Source organism: Babylonia areolata, chromosome 26 (assembly GCF_041734735.1).
Source record: "Babylonia areolata isolate BAREFJ2019XMU chromosome 26, ASM4173473v1, whole genome shotgun sequence".
Lineage (NCBI taxonomy): Eukaryota > Metazoa > Mollusca > Gastropoda > Neogastropoda > Buccinidae > Babylonia > Babylonia areolata.
The window spans coordinates 40,621,756-40,642,863 of record NC_134901.1 but is presented as its reverse complement, the minus strand read 5'-3'; the positions used below and the strand labels follow the sequence as shown (position 1 = coordinate 40,642,863).

Sequence of the window (21,108 nt, the reverse complement as noted above, 5' to 3'; positions counted from 1 at the left end):
TGGTTTTTCCACAGGCTTGTTCTGCTGGATGGGGGTGGAGGTGAGGGATTCGGGGATGTGCGTGGGGGGGAGAGGTGAAGCGGGGGCGGTCCCACTCAGCTCTGAGATGTACTTCTTGTAGGCATTCTCATAGAGGTGCTGCATGGAGAGCTGGATGGGCTCCGAGGCCAGGGGAGGGGGGAAGCTGAGGCCCAGGCTGGGTGGCGGCAAGAAGGACATGTATGGCTGCATGCTACTGGGACTCAACAGCTTGCTGAAGTCCGTGGCGGAGGCGGAGGCACTGGACTGGTAGGAGGTGGAGGTGCTGGGCAAGGAGTGGGCCGGGTGGGGGGGCTCCAGCACAGCATCCGGGATGGCGTCCACGTTGATCTCCCCCTTGGCCATCTCCTCGGGGTGCTTGGAGGCCAGGTGGGACTCCATGGCTGACTTGGCACGGAACAGCGCCCGGCAGAAGGGACAGCGCTTGTGGATGAGCTGCTGGTGGGCGCGGTACTGCCCCTTCCGCTCCCGGGCCCGCGTGTTCTGGAACCACACCTGCACCACCCGCTTCTTCAGCCCCACCTCCTGCGAGATGGACTCCAGCTGCTTGCGGCTGGGGTTGCAGTCCAGCTGGTACTTCTGGTACAGGTAGTCCAGCTGCTCCGGCAGGATGGTGGTCCTCAGCCGCTTGTCTCGCGGCTGGTCCTCGCACCTGTCCTCATCCGACACCTCCAGCCTGCGCTTGTTGGGGCTGAGGGAGCCCAGGGCGGAGGAACAGGAGGGGGCAAGGGTGGAGGGGGAGGTCCTGGGGGCGGTGGTGGCGGCCATGACGTACTTGCTGTCCTCTTGCTGAGCCAGGGACTGCAGCATGCCAAAGGCGGAGGTGGACGAGAAGGGAGGAAAGAGGTTGGAGTTGAGGTCGTGCATCTTCTGGTGCTCCTGCCACAGGTCGATGCGGCTGAAGCTGATGTTGCACTTGTCGCAGCGCACAGGCTTACCCATCATGGCGGTGGCAGCAGGCACGGCAGCCTCCTTCTGGGAGTTGAGCGACAGATTGAGGGAGTCTGAGAGTCCTGACTCGTCCAGCGAGGTGCCGCTGGAGAAACTGTCCTCATCCATGTTGGTGGGCAGGGGCTTGTTGTTGTTGTTCTCTGACAGACACGGCCGCTTCTGGTGCTTGATCAGCTCATAATATTTCTGGAACACGGCGCCGCACTTCTTGCACAGGTAGTTGGCGCTGGGCGTTCGCTGGAAGGGGCTGCCGCTCTCCTTGGTCTCCACAGCCGGCTGGTTCTCGTAGATCTTCCGGGCTTTCTGCCGGGCATTCTGGAACCACACCACGATGACCCGGGGGCTGAGGCTGAGCATCTTGGACAGGTGGTCCAGCTCATCGTCCTTGGGGTAAGCATTCTGCTCAAAGTACTCCTGCAGGATCTTCACCTGGGCGTCCGTGAAGCGCGTCCTGTTGGCGCGCTTGGTCACAGAGTTCTGGGCGGCGCTGGTGGAGGACTCCCGGGGCAGACTGACCGGGTGGGCGTCAAATATACTGGTCAGCGTGGACGTAGGGGTAGGGGTTGGGGTGGGAGGAGCGGAGCAGGTGGGGGTGGAGGGGATGGAAGACACATTGGAAGGGGTGGAAGTGTTGGAATGGCTCTCATGATCTTTCCTCTCCTCCATGTCGGGTCTGGGCAGCAGGTCCAGACTGAAGGTGGGCGGGATGGGGTGTTGTGGCGGCTCTGGCTGTGGCTCCGGCTCCACGGGCTCCTCCTGCTTGATGTTCTGCACAGTTTCCTCCACTTCGCTTGGCTCAGACTTCACAGTGGACGCCGGAATCTTCCCCGTTTTCTCATACTCCTCCAGATCGATGGTGGTGGAGGGCGGGATGTTGAAGTTGTACGGGGAGTCCTTGTTGCGCTGTCTCTCCTTGAACAGCGTGTTCCTGAACCAGTGCTTGATCACCTTCTGTGGCAGCCCCGACTGCTCGGACATGGCGTTGATCTGGGCCTCTGTGGGCGAGTTGTTGATGTCGAAGTTGGACCGCAGGATCTTGAGCTGGTCGTCGCTGATCCGGGTTCGCACCCGCTTCTGGTTCTGAGCAGCGCTGGCAGCCTGCTGGATCTGCTGCTGGGCAGACATGAGGCCGGGGTCCATCAGCCCCAGGTTGAGAGGGAAGCCGGGGCCAAGGTCCAGCCCTGTGCCGGGCATCATGGGCACAAGGGGCGCCTGCAGCCCCATCAAGTTGACGGGCATGGGCATCATGCCCAGCATGGGCATCATCTGCGCCATGTCATAGGGACTGGGCAGCTGAGGGGGTGGAGGTGGTGGGGGAGGCATCTCCTCCTTGCCGCCCTTCATGGGGGCCTTCTCCGTGGAGCAGACAGTAGAGGTATTGGTGGCGGCCGCGGTGGTGATCTGGGGCATGGTCTGGGTGGGGGTGGAGGTCATGGGCTGGCTGACTGCCAGGGCCTCACCCTCAGGAGGCTTGGGCTGCTTCTCCTCCAGGTAGTCCTTGAACTTCTCCCCAAACTCCTCCACCACCCTGATGGGGATGACCGTCTTGTGCACGGCCTCCTCGTGGGCCTTGAGCACAAAGACGCTGGAGAACTCGCTCCCACACTGCAGACAGCGGCACTTGTTCAGCTCTGGCAGGTCCATGGTCAACAAGTCCTTCGTCTCCCCTTCACTCTCTTTGACAGGAACCTCCACTGGCTCCTGAGCCGGCTGTTCTACGTTTTCTTTGTCTTCCACATTGTCCTTTTCATCCTGAGCCTCTTGTTCAACTTCCACAGTCATGTCGTTTTCGTCCTTCTCTTTTTCTTTTCCTTTTCTTCGGCTCAGTGTCGATTCATTGAACTGCATCACATACTCGAATCCAATATTTTCCAAGAGGTTCCTCTGGACCTGAGGTTTGAACCTGCCCATGAATCCTCTGGGTCGAGACAAGATGACAGGCAAGGAGGCTGCCAGGACGGGGTTAGTGGGCTGGTCGGATGTCTTGGTCATGCCTGCCATGCACATCTCGGAGGTGTTGGTGGACATCTCAGACTTGAGCCCAGCATAGGAGTCTGTGTGGATGTCAGAGGCAGTCTCATCCATGGAGTCGTCCTCCCCCTCTCCCTGCATGCCCATGGCCTCGCTCCGATCTTCAGCATCATCCACGTCCATGGCAACGTCCTCTGACCTGGCCGGCTTGGATTCTTCTGTGTCTCTCTGCTGGGCTTCCCGTTTTTCTTCACCGCGATAGTCAGTCTTCCCAAGGACCTGACTTTCCTCCAGCCGCTGACCGGCAAGCTCCCTCTCCATGGCGGCAGCAGAGGCGTATGACGCCAAGGCTGCTGTGGTGGAGTTGGGGAAGGAGGTAGGGGGGCTGCTGAAGAGCGAAGGGAGGCCCTGAAGCATGGGGATGGAGTTCAAACCCTGCATGGCCTGGAACATGAGGGACTGGCTGCTGACGGCCGTCATGTGCTGGTGCTGCATCATGTCCATGTAAAGCTGCATCTGCTGGGCCTGGGCGGCCTCCATGGCCATGTCAGGGTGCTCGATGATGGGCTGGCTGAAGCTGATCTGCCCTGCCATCATCAGGTCGCTCAGCTTGGCCATCTTGCTCTGGTGGCCTGAGCTCCTCTGGTGGCTGTCCAGATCCAGAAAGCTGACGTTGCAGACGTTGCACTTGTACTTCTTGTTGGAGACGGACCTCTCGTTGTTCTCACTGCCGTTGCTGTTGTTCATCATGACGCTGCTTGCCGCCTCTGTGGGTTTTTTGGGTGCAGACACCGGCGGCATCACCTGGTTGGCGGCCTTGCTGGCTCTGACGTTCTGCAGGTGACTGACCGAGTTGCAGTGAGACAGCAGGATGTTCTTCTGGGTGAAGGACTCTTTGCACACCTCACACTTGTAGGGGCGGTTGGGGTTGAGGTACCGGTCCTGGGTGTAGAGGGGCATGTTGCCATGCTGGTGCTGCTGCGTCCTGTAGTGCAGCGTCAGGTGGCTGTGCCTGGTGAAGGCCACCTTGCAGCGCTGACATGGGTACTTGGCCGCAGGATCCTCCAGGGGGAAGGCGTGGCAGCTGAGGAACTCCTCCAGGGCCTGAGGGCTGGGGAACTGCTTCTCCAGCTGCTCCGCGTCCTCCTCTCCGTCCTGCACCAGCGAGGAACCTTGGTTCCTGTTCTGCTTCTCCGCCATTTTGGCGATATCCGCAGCCAGCGCATCGATGCTTCTCTTCTTGGCGTTGGTGGAGGCGGACTCTGGCTTGGGGAGGTGGGGCACAGTTCTGGAGCAGTGCCGCGACAGGTCACAGCCGAGAAACTCTGCCTGGAAGTGCTCCGACTCCTGGCTGTGGATCAGAGAAGCCATTTTCTTGTCGACGGAGCTGACACGGCTCTCCAGCTCAGCCTGGCCCAGGTCAGCGTGGTCCTTGTGGAGGTGGACCTTGTGGGCCTGCAGGGAGCTGAAGGAGGCGGAGCACAGGGCACAGCGTGTCAGGGCCTTGGCCAGGTGGTACAGGCTGTGCAGCTGGAGCGACGCCTCGTCCTTGAAGGGCGGCAGGGAGGGGCACTGCCCGCAGCGGAAAGCGCCCGCCGAGCTGTCCCGGTCATCCTTGTGGACGTGGATGTGCTTGAAGTGGTCTTGGAGGGCCTGGGCCGTCTTGAAGTACTGGTTGCAGCCTTTCTTCCAGCACAGGTAGCCCGGCCCGCGCGGCGTCTGCTTCAGCTCCAGGTGGCCCAGCTCGTTCTGGTGAGCGTACAGGGCGTCGATGGCGGTGAAGACCCGTGAGCAGATCCGGCAGTGGTAGGTCTCCTCGCTCTCTGCTTTGTTGCTGCTGCTACTGCTCTCCACCACGCCTGTTTGACACACACGTTGACAGACGTACAGAGGTGGGTAGGAGCCAAGTAATGACACACTTGCCTGTGACACACACACATGGACAGACATTTTCAGGTGGATAGGAGCCAAGTAATGACACACTTGTCTGTGACACACACGTTGACAGACATACAGAGGTGGATAGGAGCCAAGTAATGACACACTTGCCTGTGACACACACACATGGACAGACATTTTCAGGTGGGTAGGAGCCAAGTAATGACACACTTGTCTGTGATACACACGTGGACAGACATTTACAGGTGCGTAGGAACCAAGTAATGACACACTTGTCTGTGACACACACGTGGACAGACATATAGAGGTGGATAGGAGCCAAGTAATGACACACTTGTCTGTGACACACACACATGGACTGACATTTTCAGGTGCTTAGGAACCAAGTAATGACACACTTGTCTGTGACACACACATGGACAGACATATAGAGGTGGATAGGAGCCAAGTAATGACACAGATGTCTGTGACACACACACATGGACTGACATTTTCAGGTGGGTAGGAGCCAAGTAATGACACACTTGTCTGTGACACACACACACATGGACAGACATATAGAGGTGGATAGGAGCCAAGTAATGACACACTTGTCTGTGACACACACACACACATGGACAGACATATAGAGGCAAAGGTGGTAGGAACCAACTAATGACACACTTGTTTGTGACACACACATACAGTCAGAGGTGTGTAGTAATGACACGTTTGTCACAAGCTGACACTCTGTTACATTGATGTGCTGTGTAGGCTGGAACTGCTAGGGTTGTAATGATGTTCAAGAGAAAATATAACTTTCTATGCATGGGGATAAAAAAAGAGAAAAGGAACCAAGTAATGAAGACATTAAGTCCAGTGAAGAACGCTGTACAGTGGTGTGAAGATGCACAACTTAGATGCAAGGTTAATCTGTTGAACATCAAAAACTATTTGGCATGTAATTTGAAGGAAATATTACAAAAGATGAAAAGAAAAAAACCCTCCCCCAACCCCCACCCCCCAAACAGCAATAACAACAAACAAACAAACAAAAAACAACAACAACAACCCAGAACAAGAATGGCAACGAAAGAACAAATCTAAAAAGGAGAACCAGATAATAATAATAATAATAATATAATAATAAACAAACCATATTACATTTACCAAACCCCTGACAGTTTATCAACTGAATCAACTCTTTGTCTCTGAAAACAACTTTGACGTGAACACTTCCAAACGATCTGATAAAAGATGAGAATGATGCTAAGCCAAAAAGAACAGAAAGGAAGTGGGGAAGTGTTGCCGCTGTTTTTAATCTTTAAAAAAAAAAAATAAAAAAATAAATTTTTTTAAAAAAGCAAGAAAGTATGTGAGGTTGAGAAAATTGGAAAGACACTCTGTGAGAGTGTTGTGCGAGTGTGTGAATGGGTAGGTGCATATGTGTGTGTGTGTGTGTGTGTGTGTGAGTGTGTGTGTGTGTGTGTGTCTGTGTGTGTGTGTGTGTGTGTGTGTGTGTGAGAGAGAGAGAGAGAGAGAGAATGCTAGTATACATGCATATATATATATATATATATATATATATATATATATATATGTGTGTGTGTGTGTGTGTGTGTGTGTGTGTGTGTGTGTGAGTGCACATGCATGCATGTGTGCTTCAGTGCATGCATGCTGTGTGTGTGTGTTTGTGCTACAGTGAGTGAGTGAGTGTGTGTGTGTGTGTGTGTGTGTGTGTGTGTGTGTGTGTGTGTGTGTGTGTGTGTGTGTGTGTGTGTGCGCGCGCGCGCACCGCATATGTGTGTGTCTGTGTGTGTGTGTGTGTGTGTGTGTGTCTGTGTGTCCTCTGTGTGTGTGTGTCTGCCGGTGTATGCAGTGCGTGTTTTCAATTAAGACTGAGTGAGAGGGGCTGGCAGACACAGGTTGTGGAAACAAGCGACAGTGACACACACAGTCACCGCACAAATCAAGTGGCTGTCAATCACCCCGCCAGCCACACCCACAACAGTGCTGACACTTTTCAACACGTTAAAAACTTCTCTTTTTTTCTTTTTTTTTAAAGAAACAAATAAAACCCCTCCTCCCACAATAATCAGTGTGTCGTTCAAATCACCGCCTGCAACAAAATTCAAGCCACCACCTTCTAAACTCCAAACCACCTTCAAAGTCCACAAGAAAAGAAAAGTACATGCAGATCCATCTAACTAAAGAAACAAACAAATATATAGATATAAATACATAAATAATAAAACGGTGGCACAAAGAATCTCAAAAGGGTATCGGCACGTCAGGTCGCTCAGTCGCCGAGAAAACGAGAGGACAAAAAAAAAAAAAAAAAAAAAAAAGCCAAGAAAAACATCAACTTATCACAACTTCTGTTCAACAATGAAACTGACCCTGTCACCAACAGTTACACACTTTTAATTAAACACTAGATCTCCTGTTTGCCATGTGAGCTACACAACCGTATGGTAACTTCAAATTCCCTTAACAGTTTCAGTTTCAGTAGCTCAAGGAGGCAGAGATAAGTAATGGATACGTGACATTAAAAGTAAATTTGCCATGACTTTGACTTGAAAACCCAACTGACCACATCCACACGGCATCCCGGAACACATGTACCGAAGGTATCACCTCCACCACACAGCGGCAATCAAGACACACACCACACACCACACCACACCACACCGCCATACGTACTGGTCCCATCTAATCCCGTACAACCTCCAACCTCTTTCTGTCTTCAACACTCCCTTTCTCTTCTCCCCCCCCCCCCCCTCCTCCACTCCCCTCCCCTCCCCCTGCCCCGCACACACCACACCACATCACACACACACACACAGAGACACACGCTGACAACTCACATAGTCGACCCCAGCAAAAACGACATACTGGCAAAATCAAAATCCTCCTTCTCCTCCCTGCTCCTCCTCTGCTCTCTCCTACACCCACCTCCCCCCCCCCCCCCCCCCTCTCTACGTTTCCTGTTTGAGTCATTAACGGGAAGCAATAACAGAGGGGACCGGGGGATTTTTACCTGCCCGCTGGACCATGCCCCAAACAAAAGACTCCCACATTTCTCAGCACCCACCGCTCCCCCCTCACCCCCCAACCCCCACTCCCTACCGATAGCAAGCCAGCCACAAAAGCTTCACGACATCACCCTACTCCCCTATAGCTCCTCCGCCTCACCCCTCCCCCTCTCTCCCCCATCTCAATCTCTCCTGCCCTGAATGGGGAAACACCACAGTTGTCCCCGTCACCCCCATAACGCAGGAGGAGGGAGGGCAGGAGAGGAGGGAGGGAGGAAGGGAGGTAAATGGAAGGAGAAAGGTGGGGTGGACAGTTCAAGGGAGCGTGCAAAGAAAGTCAAGACACAGTGTGTGTGTGTGTGTGTGTGTGTGTGTGTGTGTGTGTGTGTGTGTGTGTGTGTGCGCGCGCGCGCGCGCGCGCATTCGTCTGTTTGCACACATGCGTGCGCCTTTTCTACAAAACATGTTTAAAACAACAACAAATACCTGAACTACCATTCGCAAAGACTTAATTGAGAAATGATTGAAGAAGTCTCACTTTACAACGAGCTGTAAAGAAATGTAAAGCACACACACTCTTACACACACACACACACACACACTCAGGCACACGCGTTCACAAACACACACATAAATTGTGATCTCCCCCCATCCCCCCACCCCACCCCGCACCCCTTTACTCAGCCACACACACACATACTCGGCCATACGCGCTCACACACACACACACACACACACACACACACATGCAACCACTCCCCCATCTACCATCGAACACTCACGCGCACACACACACCATACCCACCAATCTCTCTCTTTCACACAGACACACACACACTCACTCACCCCCGACCCCCAAAACCCCCTCCCTCCACACACACACACACACACACACAGAAGGAGACACATGACAAGTAAATGGCTTGTCACCAACCTACCCAGGACACCGAATCTGATGCTAAGTAAGCAGGCTAGCATCTGCTGATGGATGGATGACTGTCTTCACTTATTGGGAGTGGCAAGCCAAGCTATAGTATATGGGACACACACACTGTGGCTCGAAAAGTGTGCCGTGTGTGTGTGTGTGTGTGTGTGTGTGTGTGTGTGTGTGTGTGTGTGTGTGTGTGTCCCTTGGCTCAGCACCCACTGTCTATACTATAGGTGTGTGTGTGTGTGTGTGTGTGTGTGTAAAAACTATAATAGAAAAAAAAATCAAAGCATCAAGAAATTCATCAAACATACGAGCATGCACACACACACACACACACACGCCCCCTCCCCCCACGCTTTCCCCTCCCCCCCCCCCAATCTGCTCCACACACACACAGCATATATAGACTCTGGCCACTTTTTTTCCAAATCTAGTTCATTACGCTCCTCCCTTCCCCCCCCCCCCCCCCGCCCCTCCCCCCCACCCCCCAGTCTCCCCCCCTCAATCCCCTTCTAAAGTCCAGCCCCACTACCTTTCTTATTCGTGGTCTGGTATCACTCTTAGTCAAAAGATGTACAAACTACAGCCAAATAACTGAAAATTACAGTCTAGTCCCAACTTAGATAATAATAATAATAATAATAATACAGTAGTAGTAGTACTACTACTACTAATAATTGTAATATGTATCTATATCATTTGCAATACATAATAATGTTGTCAGCCAGAAACATTTTTTAAAAAACAAAAACAGAAAAAAATCATCTTGTTATGTTCATCTTTCATGTATTTGTTATTCTCCCATCATACATCTTTTTGTGTTTTTTTTTTTTTTTTACTTTCTGTTTATATCTGTTCCTTTTATCTGGATAATGAACGGAGGGAAAATTGGCTTCACAGACTCTCAGTTTCAACACTTTGTTTTTGTTTGGTTGGTTGGTTGTTGTTTTTTATTCCTTTTTTTGTTTTTGTTTGTTTGTTTTTATTACCCCAGCTGGCTTTTTTAATCTTGGAAACAAGAAACTGGACACATCTTATAAATCATATTTATGTTTTTGAATGTATTGCTCTGTTGACAAAAACCTTTCTCCTATAGTTCGTTCCCTTGGTGACAAATGAACACAGATTTTCATTGTGTTGAAACATAAATAAATAAATGAAACTTTTTAATTTCACCTTAATCGTGCCTACATTTAATTTGACTGATCTTTCTCTTTCAAAACTCCTTGTGATAACAAATGAAGGGAATGTTCTTTAAACATAAAATCAATGTTAACAAACTGTCCATTTTATTTTTAGAAACAACTGGTTTAAATAATCTTTAATTATTCAACAATATGCATGATTACAATGCAATAAATGACAAAAGAGCATCAACATGCTTAAAGCTTATACTGTGCACTTCAATTTTATCATGACGGCTGATGAACCATGTTATAAATTGTATTGTGTGAACAATTGTTTTTTATGGTGAAAAACATGACTGAGGGTAAGAGTTGATCTGCATGGGGATGTGGGAAAATAGAAATAAATATGAACAGGGTAATGGGTGTGGCAAAAATAAGGAGAGGGGAGAGAGGGAGAGACAGACAGACACAGACAACCAGAGAGACAGAGATGGAGAGGGAGAAAGAGCAGAAGGTTGTGTGTGTGTGTGTGTGTGTGTGTGTGTGTGTGTGTGTGTGTGTGTTCTGACATTCAGACAAACAGAGAAATACAGAGACAACGAATAAAATGCACAAATCCAGATGCATGTAGCTGCACACTCTCCTTATCTATTTATTTACTTATTCGTCTATTTATACATTTAAAAAAAATAATAATAAATTCATGTACTTATTTATTTATTATTATCATTCCCATTATTATTATTTCATTTTATTTTTCAATTCATTTACTTTTCTATTTGTTCAACTTTTTTTTCCCCCTCAAGGCCTGACTAAGCGTGTTGGTTATGCTGCTGGTCAGGCATCTGCTTAGCAGATGTGGTGTAGCGTATATGGATTTGTTCCAACGCAGAGAAGCCTCCTTGTTACTACTGATACTGACACTGATCTCTCTCTCTCTCTCTCTACACAAACACACACACACACACACACACACACACAGTGCCCCCTTATGACTGAGAACTCCAGACTACAGTGACTGTTCACCGTGCAGATAGGATCAGCTTGTTGAACAAAGTGTCCACACACAGGTGCTGAACACCCTGAAGCCAGCTTCATCACTGATCGCTTGACTCGGACTGGGCCAAGTTCTGTCCACGAAGCACCCTTGTTTTACACGCTCAACTCCACGTGTGAGGTGTCTGTCCACTGTCATTTGACACATTCAACTGACATGTGTGCGGGACCTGTCTGCCACACACTGCCATTTTGCACATCCAACTCACATCTGAGGGATCTGTCCATCAAATATTATGTCTCATTTTACACATTCACTGATTCAGCTCACATGTATTTGTATTTGTATTTCTTTTTTTTTTTTTATCACAACAGATTTCTCTGTGTGAAATTCAGGCTGCTCTCCCCAGGGAGAGTGCGTCGCTACACTACAGCACCACCCTTTTTTTTTTCTCCTGTGTGCAGTTTTATTTGCTTTTCCTATCGAAGTGGAATTTTCTACATAATTTTGCCAGGAGCAACCCTTTTGTTGCTGTGGGTTCTTTTACGTGCTTTAAGTGCATGTTGCACACGGGACCTTGGTTTATCGTCTCATCTGAATGCCTAGCGCCCAGACCACCACTCAAGGTCTAGTGGAGGGGGAGAAAATATCGGCAGCTGAGCCATGATTCGAACCAGCGAGCTCAGATTCTCTCGCTGCCTAGGCGGACATGTTACCTGTAGGCCATCACTCCACATGTGTGAGGATCTGTCTACCAAATACTGCCATTTTACACGCATTCAACTCACATTTGAGGGATTTGTCCACTAAATATGGTCATTTTGCACATTCAACTCATGTGTGAAGACCTGTCTACCAAACACTGCCATTTTACACGCATTCAACTCACATTTGAGGGATTTGTCCACTAAATATGGTCATTTTGCACATTCAACTCATGTGTGAAGACCTGTCTACCAAATACTGCCATTTTACACGCATTCAACTCACATTTGAGGGATCTGTCCACTAAATATGGTCATTTTGCACATTCAACTCATGTGTGAAGACCTGTCTACCAAACACTGCCATTTTACACGCATTCAACTCACATTTGAGGGATTTGTCCACTAAATATGGTCATTTTGCACATTCAACTCATGTGTGAAGACCTGTCTACTAAACAATGCCATTTTTACACATTTAACTCACATGTGTGAAGATCTATTAAACACTGCTATTTTTACACATTCAACTCACATGTGTTAAGATCTATGAAACACTGCCATTTTTACACATTTAACTCACATGTGTGAAGATCTATTAAACACTGTCAATTTACACATTCAACTCACATGTGTGAAGATCTATTAAACACTGTCATTTTACACATTCAACTCACATGTGTGAAGAATTGTCTATCAAACACTGTCATTTTACACATTCAACTCATATGTGTGAGGATTTGTCTACTAAATATGGCCATTCTACACAGTTGCCTCACATGTGTGAAGATCTGTCTACTAAGTAAACAGTGGGTCTGTCCACTGATTTCACACATGCAGCTCACATGCGTATATCTCATAATTATGATCCCATGCCACGGAAGAGACCGAACCTTCCTGTTTCAGTCTGAAATTGCTGCATTTCCAGTCTTTTTAAAATAGTGCCTCTGTGTGTGTGTGTGTGTGTGTGTGTGTGTGTGTGTGTGTGTGTTAAATTTCAAACTTTGCCAACTTCCACATCTCCCTCTAATTTGACTTCAGACCAAAGTCATGAAGAAATGCATGAAACACAACTACTTTCGATTTAATGATCAGCACACAACGGATTCAAATGATCTGTGAGTATTCCCGGATTCATTTAACATTTTTAAGGATTGAAAAAAAAAAAAAAATCTTATTACTTAGTTATTGAGGGGGTGTGACCAATAAAAAACAAAATGCTATTCTTCTTCTTCTTCTGCGTTTGTGGGCTGCAACTCCCACGTTCACTCGCATATACACTACACGAGTGGGCTTTAACGTGTATGATCATTTTTACCCCGCCATGTTGGCAACCATACTCCGTTTTCGGGGGTAAAATGCTATTCAAGATTTAATGAAAAGTACAAAGCACAGCACAGTCTGAACAAAAGATGTCAAGTAATAATCGACAGGCAGACTCACAATGAAGTAGACAGACACACACCACAAGTGAGACAAGGGAGTCTAAAGGTAACTTGCACCTGACAAGATACCTGTTCAATAAAGGAGTGTTGATCGGACTGGACTTATGGATTGATAGACTAGATAGATAGATAGATGGATGGATATACAGATAGATAGATAGACAGATGGATAGACTGATAAAGATAGACAGACAGATAAACAGACAGACAGATTGATAGATACAGATGTACAGGTATCTAATGACAGACAGATAGATAGATATAGATGTACAGGTATCTAATGACAATGTCCATTCACTCCAGAAAAGTACACAATGAACTGATACATATTCCAAAGACAAATGACTTCAAATCATAGTGATGTTGCAACACACACACACACACACACACACACACACACACACACACATATCTTTATATAACTTTTTTTTTTAAGTACAGAAAGAAAAAGACCAGAAAAATTGCATACGTCATCCCTGTGGTGAGTAAGAAGCAGCAGAAAGGGCCCACCATTCAATCAAAACCAGCAAGAGGGTTGACACACACGTGTTGGGGGGGTGGCACAAGGACAAATGATCCATCCAGCCCTTGATAGGACAGTGAGTGACAGTTGGCCACCAACACAATGGGGAGGGGAGGGAAGGGAGGGGGAAGGAGGAGGAGGAGAGGGAGGGGGGGAGGGGAGGGGAAGATGTGTCTGTCTGTCTGTCTGTCTGTACCCCTGTATAGACATCTACAGGTACGTCGTCGCCGCTGGTGGCGATAGCTGTACCTGAACACAGCTGACAGGTAATTAATGACTCCGCCCCGCTCTCCGACCTGAGGATGTATCTGCACATGTAACGTCTACATGCATGTACCTCTGGTTTGTGTCTTCTAAGAGATCTACTCCTTTAAACTCCAGCAGAGCCCTGACAAAAATTATCTGAAGGTGATCTCAGTGCTCTCCACAACTGGCCCCTTCTTTGGTTTTTTTTTTTTTTTTTTTTATTTTTTTAGTGTGATAAATGAATGTTCCCTTTTGTTAAGTTTGGTTGTTCTTGTCTATCCCCTGTTGTCCCTCAAAGCAGGGGGGTGGGGAAGGACTAGAAGGAGGGGGATGGGGGGTGGGGTGGGGGCCAGACAATGGGACTAGGGGGGTGCAGGTGGGGAGAGACAAGAGAATGAGAAGAGTGGGTGAAGGAGACCGAGAATAAATGAATGAATGAATGAATGGATGGATGGATGGATTAATGAGTCAATCAATCGATCAATCAACGCACAAACAAATGAACGAATGAATAAATTTCACACGCACTGAAGGAGATGGAGAGAGAGAAAGCTGAGAAAGATATATATATATATAACAGAGAGAGAGAGGATACAGCAAGAGAAAGGTAGATGGGTGAGAGAGCCACAGTCAGAGAGAAGAGCAGTAACTGCAGACAAGCAGTAACAGAAACAAAGACAGAGAAACTGACCCATCAAAAAAACAACAAAAAAAACCCCCACAAACCCCCCACAAAAAACAATCCCAAACAGAGAAACTAACCAACCAAAATACAAAACAAAACAAGCAACAAAAAAAAACAACCAAAAAAACCCAGCTGACCAATATATACAGCAAAACAAGAACAGAGCGACACACCAGAAGAAAACACCACATCCCTGCCACACCCCCCTCTCCCTGAACCCCTCACCCACACACACCCCTCACTCACCGCCCCCCCCTCCCCCTACCACACACACACACACCCCTGCACCCCTCACTCACAGCAGTGGGCCAACAGACGATCATGCTGCTGTTCCAGTCTCTCCAGGTCCATCTCCACCCTCTCCTCCAGAATCCCCGCCCTCGGCAACGACAACGACGACGCCGACGCCGACAACGATGACGCTGACGTCATCCCCAGCGACGCTGACGCTGATGGAGCTGACGAGCTCTGCGACTCCGGAGCTGCTTCCTCTTCCTGCTGCGTCATGGCGGTGGGTGCCGGGGGAGGAGGTGGAGGTGGTGGTGGTGGTGGTGGAAGGGTGACGATGGGAATCTCCACCATGTTCAGCAGCTTCTGCATGCCCTCCTTGGTGACCTTGTGGGCCGAGGCCAGGTGGCCCTCCAGGCTGGGCAGCCCTGGGCACTCATCCTGGCACAGCGGGCACTGCAGCAGGCTCACCTTGGCCGGCTCCGGCTCCAACCTTGACCCCGGGGTCAGAGGCGTTTGTCCTTGACCCAGAGGAGGCTGGGAGGCTGAGGGGGCGGGCTCCGCTTCTGGTGGTGACGTTTCTGGAGGAATGGAAGATGTGTCGCAATGAAGAAACAAAGAACGGCAAGCAAGGAAATAAGCAATTAACCCCTTAACTGCTGCCGACGAGCATGCTCGTCAGTCAAAGGCTGTGATAAGACAGAGTATACATGTCTGGATATCAGTCACCATTCTGCAAAATAGGACTTCTTCACCTTGAGTCGCATTGCTTTCTGTTCAGCAGCATCAATTCACATCACTGAAAACTACACAAAATGTAGCGACTGCACTTCAAACTCACTGCACCGCTGACCTCATCTCACCATGGTTCAGCCACCAAGGGGTTAACAAACAACTACCTAAACGAACACATGCAATCAGTCTTACAATCAAATTTACTTTAATGGTATCCAACAAGTCCAACTTTTTAAATATCAACCACAAAAAAAAAAAAGAAAAAAAAAAAAGAGGATAACACTGGTGACAAGAAACGAAACACCAGGGGGGAACATTTAATAAAAGAAAAGAAAAGAAAAGGAGAAGAAGAAAACAAGAGAGAGAGAGAGAGAGGGAGAGAGAGAGAGGTGTGAATCTGTTTTCATTCTGCCACACAGTCTGAAGCCCGTATAGATTTCCCTTTGTCCGATTGTTATATCAAGATGCTCTAAAGGTTAAGATTTAATTAAATCATGTGTAACAAAGAAGCAAAACCTTTCCCTTCCTCGATAATGCACGCGCGGCTGCAAGATGGCTGTTAAATACATCAACACTCCGGTGCTTGGAAAGAATTGGATTTCACAATTAATTAAATTTTCTGCTTTCATCCATCGCCTTTCAAGCTCTGACTTGACTACAATTTGTTTTCTGTTGTTTGACTTTTCTTTTTTTTCTTTTTTTCTTTCTTTTTTTTTTAAAATCACTAACAGTTTAAAAATGATGAGAACATTAAGTATCACAATGCAAAAGAACATTTTTCAGTTTTATTATTTTTTTCAAACTGAGAAGTGTTGGGGGGGGGGGGGGGGGAGTGAAAGAAGTGCATCAGACTACACAGCTGAAATAACTATCAAAGATGATTACTGATGATTAAAAACTGTAGGGAAGAAAAAAAACACCCAAAAAACCCCAGACAGAACATGAATAATAAAGACTGTTTGATCTATTTTCATTTCACCTGCTGACGTTGTTAGTGTGATTACAGGAAACCAATCTCTGATGGTGAACAACAAAACTAGAAGCAAATGTCATAAAACTTTTATCTTGGAAACACACACACACACACACACACAGAGAAAACCACACACATGGGTATACTCTCTCTCTCTCTCTCAAACACACACACACACACACACACACACACACACATACACACTTTCTCAGCTTCTGCCTCCAATTCATTTTCTCTGTCAGACAAGAAACAGTGATTCTCTGAAGATGCTGTATCATAAAATGTACAAGTAATCAGTCTGAGACTTTAAACACTGCACAGACAAATCACACTGCGACAACAGCCTAGTTAACAATGGAAAAGCGAAGAGAGAGAGAGAGAGAGAGAGAGAGAGAGAGAGAGAGAAAGAGGTAGGAGTGATGTTCAAAAGAACATTTGAAGTAAACAACAGACACAATAAATATAAACTGTTGCTAAAACAACAATCATAATGAATCACAAAATCATCAAAGCCTCCTCACTGTTGTTTGTTGTTTTTTTTGTTTTGTTTTTTTTGGTTATTGTTGTTGTTTGTTGTTGCACATGCTGAGCACGTGAATTTCTGTACCAGTGTATCAGCAATCAACCAGTCTCAAGTCTTAACCATCAACACACTCTGCGATACAAAACGAAACACAAGTGCGCTGGAGCTTACGCTCACTGGTGAGTTCTAGTTTTCGCGGTGATTATGAAGATCAAACGATCTCATCAAAGGAGTTCTTCACCAATCAAATAATCTGACATTTCATGTCTTCCTCTCTGATTCTCCGATTCTCTATTCTCTCTCTCTCTCTCATCCTTTGTTCGGCGCTTCCTTTCAGCCGTCCTCCCCTCCTTCCCACACAGCCAGTCTAAAACAGGGAAAGGAAAAAGTGATTAACTAATTGGTGCCATTAAAATTAGTCCCGTCACTTCCATTCGTCTTGCTTTCTCAAGGGTATCGATTGAGCAAAATTGTGCGCAAGCACACACACACACACGGAGGCACACATATACACACACATGAAGGCACACGCACACACACACATGAAGGCGCACACACACACACACACACACACATGAAGGCACACACACACCCACTCACACACACATGCGTGCACACACGCATGACGCGCGCGCAGGCACACACACACACACACAGAGCAAAAATAAAACACCTTGATGCTCTGTCTGTTTGTCCATGTCACAAACTCTCTCTCTCACACACACACACATACACACACACACTAACAAATCCAGACAAAAACAGGCACACACATACACACACACACACACACAATCACACACACAATGCCACATACACACATTGATGCATACACACAGACACACACAGGTAGTCAGTCAGTCCCATGTCCAAAAAGCAGACCAAATCTCTCACTTCATTGCCTGACTTCCATTTCTCCAAAAACTAATCAAATCTGGTTTTGTTATTGATATTAGCGCCTCTACTTTAATTTGCTCTTCAAAACTGGGAGCAAATTTAATGGGACGACAGGGAGAGCGATAGAGAGGGTGAGAGAGGGTGAGAGAGATACAGAGACAGAGACACAGAGAGAGAGAGAGGGAGACTGACAGACAGACATACAGAGACAGAAGTAGTATACATATCAGTTTTGACGCCACACTGCAACATATGTTTACATAAAAACATGCTCGTCTGTTGCTGTTTTTTTTGTGTTTTTTTTTGGTTGTTGTTGTTGTTGTTGTTTTTTCCCCTTAATCATTTATTATTATTATCTTTTTTAATTAACATGTGTGTGTGTGTGTGTGTGTGTGTGTGTGTGTTGGGGGGCGAGGGGGAGGGGGAGAGGGTGAGTGTGTGTGAGAGAGAGAGAGAGAGAGAGAGAGAGAGAGAATGTGTGTGTGTGTGTTGTGTGAGAGAGAGAGAGAGAGAGAGAGAGAGAGAGAGAGAGAGAGAGAGAGAGAGAGAGAGAGAGAGAGAGTCTGTGTGTGTTTCTGTATGTGGCTGTGTGCCTCTTCCATGCATGACAATCAAAACCTGATGCAAACCTCTCCTATATACAACACCAAAAGGATAAAAAAAAAAAAACAACAACAAAAAAACCCACACATAAAGGTAAAGATCTCACATGCACAAAGTCATCCCATCCCATTCCTGGTTTAAATAAACCTGTCATTTCTCTATTCAAAGGCAGAGTCAGGCAAACTACAGTTAACAAAGTAATGTTAGAATTATATTTATAAAAAAAACTATTAAAAAACCCCCACCAACAACAGCCCATTATAAGCCTCTGTTTGTGTAGTTTATAGTCATCAGTAAAACTGTTATTCTTTAATCACATTTTATTGATGAATAAACTGCTGACAGCTAATGCTAACGCCACCAAGATGACTTTCAGATTTGGCGGCAGCTGGCTCTCTGTTATTATGCATGGAGAGGGAGAGAGAGCAAAGAGAGAGAGAGAGTGTGTGTGTGAGAGAGAGAGAGAGAGAGAGAGAGAGAGAGAGAGAGAGAGAGTGAGAAAGAGAGACAGAGAGAGAGAGTGTGCGTGTGTGAGAGAGAGAGAGAGAGAGAGAGACAGAGAGAAAGAGAGAGAGAGTGTGTGTGTGTGCATGCATGCGTGTGCATGTGTTTGTGTGTGTGTGTGTGTGTGCAAAATACTCATGTATAAATGTGAATGTACATGTGTGTGCACATGAGTAAATGACTGTGTGCGTGTGCCACCATCTGCACCTGTACATGTATGTGTATACCTGCTCCACTGAAAAACAAGTGTGCATGTGTGTGAGCATGTGTGTGTGTGTGTGTGTGTGTGTGTGTGTGTGTGTGTGTGTGTGTGTGTGTGTGTGAGCATGTGTGTGTGTGTGTGTGTGTGTGTGTGTGTGTGTGTGTGTGTGTGTGTGTGTGCATATTTGCGTGTGACTATGCATCTGTGGGTTTTCAAGATACGAAATGAAGATGACCAATGGCTCAAAAGGAAAACACAACTAGAAAGCAAAGAAGCAAAACCAGACAGACCCAAGTACATTAACCTTTGTGTTCCTTCCTTCTCATTATTCCAAAAATGCATCACACTTTTGCAATAGCCAAAACCATTTTCATCTCACACTGATTTTTTTTTTTTTTAAATTGCACCCCCCACCCCTCCCCTCTTAAAACTGTTAACAAAATCGAAAGTAGGCAGCTTAAAAAAACAACAATGCCATAATCAATTTCTCACCCAACACAGTATACTGCAACACTTTTTTCTTTTTTTTTTTTTTACATTTTTTATACAGTGTGCAAATTGTGCAATTAAAAAAAAAGAAAAGAAAAAAAAACCCCAGCAAAAGAGCACTTTGACATTTTGACAGACGATTTTTTTTTTTCAAAAGTATACTTGCAAGATAATAAGTTGTAAAAAAAAAAAAAAAAAAAAAAATCTAACATTAATCACTACCTTTGCAAAAATCAGAATAATTTCTCTATCAGAATAAAAAAAAACCCAACAATTCATTATTCTTAATGAATAAATCAAAGAAGTGGGGAGAAATCCCAGGTCATGAGAATTTTCTTGATCTGAATCATCTTAAAACACTCGACGTCAGAGAAACGACTTCACGGAATGAATATCTCACACACACACACACAGACACACACAGACACACACACACACACAAGGATACAAAGTATTTCATCTGCCAGAAGAAATGTGAATCATAATCAATTATTTCCTTTCCAGCTCCACCACACAGCACTCTGGTTGGATGCTTTACAATTAAGAGAAGCCGATAATATATAATAATAATATCAATAATGATAACATTAATAATAATAATTCTACAACAACAACAACAACGGTGATGATAACAACAACAACAATAATAATAATAATGATGATAATAATAATAATAACTGTCGGAAAAAGAACTTTTTTTTTCAAATAATCTGCACTCGTATAGCACTTGACTTACCCTGTGGCGACCAGTGCATTTAACAGTGCATGTGGTTTGAACAAAGCATGTGAATATGTACTGTACTATATATTACATCTATTGCATTGCATTGCATTGTATTGTATTGCACTGTACTGTATTGTACTGTACATGCCACGTGAATAAAGCGTATGAGTATGTACTGTACTATAGTGTATACTGTATCGTATTGAATTGAATTGTATTGTATCGTGTTGTATTGTATTACATTGTAATTTGTATTGTATACATGACTTGAATAAAGCATGTATGTACTCTACTATAATGTGTATTGTATTGTGTTGTACTGTACTGTACTGTATTGTATTGTACATGTGACTTGAATACAGCATATATGTACTGTACTATAATGTGTGTTGTATTGTATTATATTGTATTGTATTGTACATGTGACTTGAATAAAGTATAATTATACATACTTTACTATAATGCATATTGTATTGTATTGTATTGTATTGTATTACTTCTTTGTTACAGGAGATTTGTCTGTGTGAAATATGGGCCGCTCTCCCCGAGGAGGGCCCATCACCAGAGTACAACACCCTGTTTCTCTGCCTGCATGTGTATTTGCTTCCATATCAAAGTGGGTTTTTCTATAAAAACTGGCCCATGCCATGGACAACCTTTTTTGTTGCTGTGGGTTCTTTTACATGTGCTGAGTCCAT

General features: G+C 46.3%; 1 protein-coding gene across 1 annotated transcript in view; it reads right to left on the bottom strand.

The window, feature by feature from the left end:
• The window catches only part of LOC143300313 (zinc finger homeobox protein 3-like), a 92,577-nt gene that overhangs the window by 5,788 nt on the left and 65,681 nt on the right, over positions 1–21,108 (bottom strand). Inside the window, exons 4-5 of the mRNA XM_076613911.1 lie at positions 14,832–15,341; positions 96–4,820 (exon numbers count right to left, since the gene is read on the bottom strand). Of these exons, the coding sequence (XP_076470026.1) occupies positions 96–4,820; positions 14,832–15,341 (5,235 nt within the window). The remainder of the gene's footprint in view (positions 1–95; positions 4,821–14,831; positions 15,342–21,108) is intronic.